The 4,241-nt window shown below is 43.7% G+C and overlaps 1 protein-coding gene across 1 annotated transcript in view; it reads right to left on the bottom strand.

Annotated features, from left to right (window-relative positions):
* Window positions 1-935: 935 nt before the first annotated feature.
* Window positions 936-4,241, bottom strand: part of LOC102203389 (uncharacterized) — a 7,901-nt gene continuing 4,595 nt past the window's right edge. Inside the window, exons 18-19 of the mRNA XM_013908394.1 lie at window positions 3,582-3,688; window positions 936-2,148 (exon numbers count right to left, since the gene is read on the bottom strand). Coding sequence (XP_013763848.1) covers window positions 2,038-2,148; window positions 3,582-3,688 — 218 coding nt within the window. The 3' untranslated portion in view covers window positions 936-2,037. The remainder of the gene's footprint in view (window positions 2,149-3,581; window positions 3,689-4,241) is intronic.

Genomic DNA, 4,241 nt, shown 5'->3' with positions numbered 1-4,241 from the left:
CCCTAGAGAGGATGAGGGCTTATCCAGGGGAGAAGATTGGGAGACCTGGATGTTGGTTTAGTCTGGCTCTTTCTGTTTGTATTGTCTGGGTTTGTTGCTGTTGTTTGCCCAAGCTTATATGCCTATTTTATCTGGTGAAAAGTTATGTGCTCCTCTGAATCTGTCTGAATCGTTTCGCTTTTCCTGTCCTAAGCATTTCGCACTGAGCAGCTCTCCAGCTGACTATACTCTCCTGCTTTATGTTCATTCCAACAGCTTTAAATTTCAGCGATTCCCCTGGCTTGCGCCTGGATCAATATTCCTTCTGTGGTTTGTTTTCTGGCAGCTGACATAACTTGGCACACCAGCGAGGATGAGTGTTGATCCTTGGTATGGCACATATGGGCTGCAGTGTTAATTCTTAGCACTGTAGATCCTGCACTGTTGATTGTGTCCAGTGTTGACTCTGGAGAAGCGTCGCTTGTTGATTCGCTTGTGTACATCTGCTGTCAGGGCCCCCAGTGGTGGCCTGCTAAACGGGGAAGAGCCTGCCTGGCAGAGCAGGGTTGTTTGTCTGCCTCCAAACATATTGATCTCCTGCAGAAGGGAAAACATTAGCGATAGCGTCTGCACAGGCTGGGCTGGAGGTGGGTAAATAGCTTTGTCAGGTCTGGCGAGCCTTCTCTGCCTTGTAGGAAATGAATAGCAGGTGTATTTGCTGAACGTTTGGAGGAGGGAATCTCCTGCCAGGCTGACAAGGCGGCCAGGATGATGGGATGTTACAGCAGACCCCATCCTCTTTTTTGGTCGTTAATGTGTGTGTGTGTGTGTGTGTGTGTGTGTGTGTGTGTGTGTGTGTGTGTGTGTCTGTCTGTGTGTGTGTGTGTGTGTGTGTGTTGAGCTGAAAGCTGATTTCACTCCAAGACTTTGAGACAGTTTGCTTTTTAGCGTCATTAGGCATTATTTATTATCCTCCTCGTGCATTTTTGCTGCGTTCGATTTTTATTCTTGTGCTCATGATATATTGTCCGGATTTCTATTTCCTGTAATCCATCATTTTGTACTGTACACCATTTTTGCTATGATACAGACTGTGCTGTTTGTGAGATGTGTTTTTCTTCTTTTACAAAAAAAAATAAAGCTTATATTGCCAAAAAACATAACTGTGCTGGTATGCTTCTCGTGTCTTTTGGCTACACTTGAAATATCATCTAGTCACAAATACAAGGTCATAAGGAAAAGCCGAACAACTTCATAAGGCAGTCCCCCGGCCCTTACACAAAGAGGAGATTACACGCGCAGAACTCCAAACCCCACTTTTAAATAATACAGCATGTGTGGGCTCGTGAACTGGGCACCCAGGGGAAACCCAGAGCAGAAGTGTGTCAAGCTGAAATATGTGTTAAGTTATTCACCCCGCGAACAAACCACAGAGGGAGAGAAAGAAGGAGGGAGGATGGAGGGAGGGAGGATGCTAACCCAAATGCAGTCCCTGGGCTTTGTGCAAATATGAAGAGCAATGGGCAGAAGAAAGCCTTGGGAGGTCATCCATTTTTCATGAGATGCAATGGCAGCAAAGCAAACATCCCTTTTTTTCCAAGAGGAGGAAACCAGTGAAGAATCTAAAGTGCACAATCATTTTCAAGGACATCACAAGTGCATTTTAAATGTAGTGCATCTATACTTGAATCGAAACACGCAACGTTGTTATGTTCATCAGAGGAAAGTCAAAAAAGACATAATGTAACTCAGACTTACTACTCTTTACTCGAGTCTTAGTTCATAGCAATATTTAAGAATTCATGTCTCATCATTTACTGAGTATTGCTGACACGAAACATTACAGCAGAAGATTAAGGGTGAGGTGGGACAGTACCACTGGGCGGGAACAAAGGCTGTCAAAAGTATCTGACCAGGTGATTGGAGGATGAATGTGGTGGAGGTTAACACTCTTTGTGGTAAACTTTAACATTGGAGTGATTTTTTTTTCCTTTAGATTTTAATTTAAATATATTTAAAATGCATCACATAAGAGGCTGTTCTTTGTCTTGCAGATGATCATGCCCTCTTCACTCGTTTGCCTTTTCTCGATCCTGCTCTGCCACTCCTTATGGCTCCTTGGGAAACCTTCCCCGAACTGCTCCAACCTGCGGGCTCATCTTTCTCCGCCTGCAACACGAAACAACAGCAAAAACAGACACAATTACAGCCTCATATCCTGAGCAGTGATGTGGAGGACCTGATGAAATATCCTGTACCCATTAATCTTTCCCCAGGGGGTGCAGGAGACTGGGAGCACTGGGCCAGCTACTGATTAAATGCTCCTAATAGAGGCCATTCATCTCCCCTTGAATCATGAACGTTTCAACATGCAACATCACCCCACACAAACGCTCCCCGCCTCTCTCTGTGCAAATATTGGTGTTTTCATAAAGACAGCAAAGTCGATAGTATTTAATTTTGTGATATCTTTTTAAGCGGCTGTGATTTCTTAGTGGGCTCCTAAGATTTGATGGATGACTTTGTTTGCTCCACATGGTGAAAATCTCATCTATAACTGTGCCAGTAATCATCACGAACAGTCATGCTTGAGGTCATGTGGGGCCAAATCCAAATTTATAGTTTGAACCAATAACTGCTTAATATCCCGATTTTATTATTATCTTTAGTCGCACTGGCACAAAGAACATGATAGTTTGATCAGTCGTTAAGTGTTTGTCTTCAACTAATTTCACTCATTAGTGATTAATCTCTCTATCTGCCAATTAAGCAAATCCTACAAGTATTGTTTCTGGCCTCGGTGAACAATTAGGTAACACTAACAGCCCTTCCTACTAAACAACCCCCTGGAAACGCACGCTTACACAGAAACTGCAGGGTAATGAATGCAATGCCATCACTCCAAATATGCACTCTACAACTAAAATAGATTGGCCCTGATAGACACATTTTTGTACAGTATAGGCTGTTCAGTCATGCTCAGGTATAATCATCATAAATTAGCATGGCCTAATTGCGTTTCACCTGCCAAGCGCCATATGGTCCCTAGTTCAGAGCAAAATAATTAGGTGACTACATCCCAATTAAACAATTATCCAATGAAACCTCTGTAAAATAATTATGTGGTCATATCTGCACAGTGCTATTAGAAGTGTAACACTCAGGTCAACGCACAAGCAGCATTTAAATGGAAGGAAATGTGTTACAGAGCAGTGGCCACTTTGTTTTTGACAAAGAAATGGTAACCATGTTCCTGGCATCTCGTGGATGTTTCACCTGTGCTCCACGATACTCCAGAAAAATTCCCCATAAAAATCACGTGACTTTGGACAATGACATCATTGCAGGCGGAGGTCTTAAAAGCAGTGATGTTTATGCAGAGGGACGGGAGAAATGTGGATGAAAGGTACTAAAGAGGGGACCTGCCAGGCTGTGATGTGATGAAGTGAAATCCTCCGGGACTAAAAATGAGATCATCCAAATATTACTGAGCATCTTAACTGGAACAATAGTGACCCCTATTGACAATTTTGTGATGAATGCATAATAGACTCATCATAACACATGTTGTACATTTTACGGTGTGTGTCAGAACAAAGTACCTGATTTCCATCTCTGTTTTCTCCTTTTTGCTTTGCAGTGAAGTCCAAAAAATTGACGAGTCCACAGGAATAAGGCTGACCTAGAACAAGAGAAAGTCCCTTGTCATCTGCAAATGAACAGAAATGTTATCAATATTGTTTTCTGTTGGAATTTCCTTAGAAGTCATAATCCAGTGATGAACACATCACATAAATGGGGATCTTGGTAACAACAAGTCTGACACTATTATCTTTTATGCAACACTGCTCCACTGTTACGTCTTTAACCGCTGTCTCTGCGACAAGGTTGGGGCATCAGTACGGGCCAACAGGCCATCGCTCCCTGAGGCTCAACGGTGATCAGCAGATGGAGGGAGGTCTGCCTGCGGTGGTAGACGGTACACCCTTTGACAGAAAACGTGGGGGAGGGAGGGAGGGGATGCTGTTTAATGGATCACTGAATGCTGCAGCAAGGTTAAGGGAACCAATCTCTGACACCTCACTTCCTCTCCAATCTCCCTCTCCTAGCAGCCAAGCCCCCCTGCTTTTGGTGCCTGCATCTTGCACCCCTGCAGTTCCTCTGACAAACAATTAGTTCTGACCCTTAACACACACACACACACACACACACACACACACACACACACACACACACACACACACACACACACACACACACAC

The sequence above is a fragment of the Pundamilia nyererei genome, unplaced genomic scaffold (assembly GCF_000239375.1).
Source record: "Pundamilia nyererei isolate P.nyererei 1_Seehausen unplaced genomic scaffold, PunNye1.0 scaffold00010, whole genome shotgun sequence".
Lineage (NCBI taxonomy): Eukaryota > Metazoa > Chordata > Actinopteri > Cichliformes > Cichlidae > Pundamilia > Pundamilia nyererei.
Note: the sequence above shows the minus strand (reverse complement) of the source record. Positions and strands in the feature narration are given on the sequence as shown.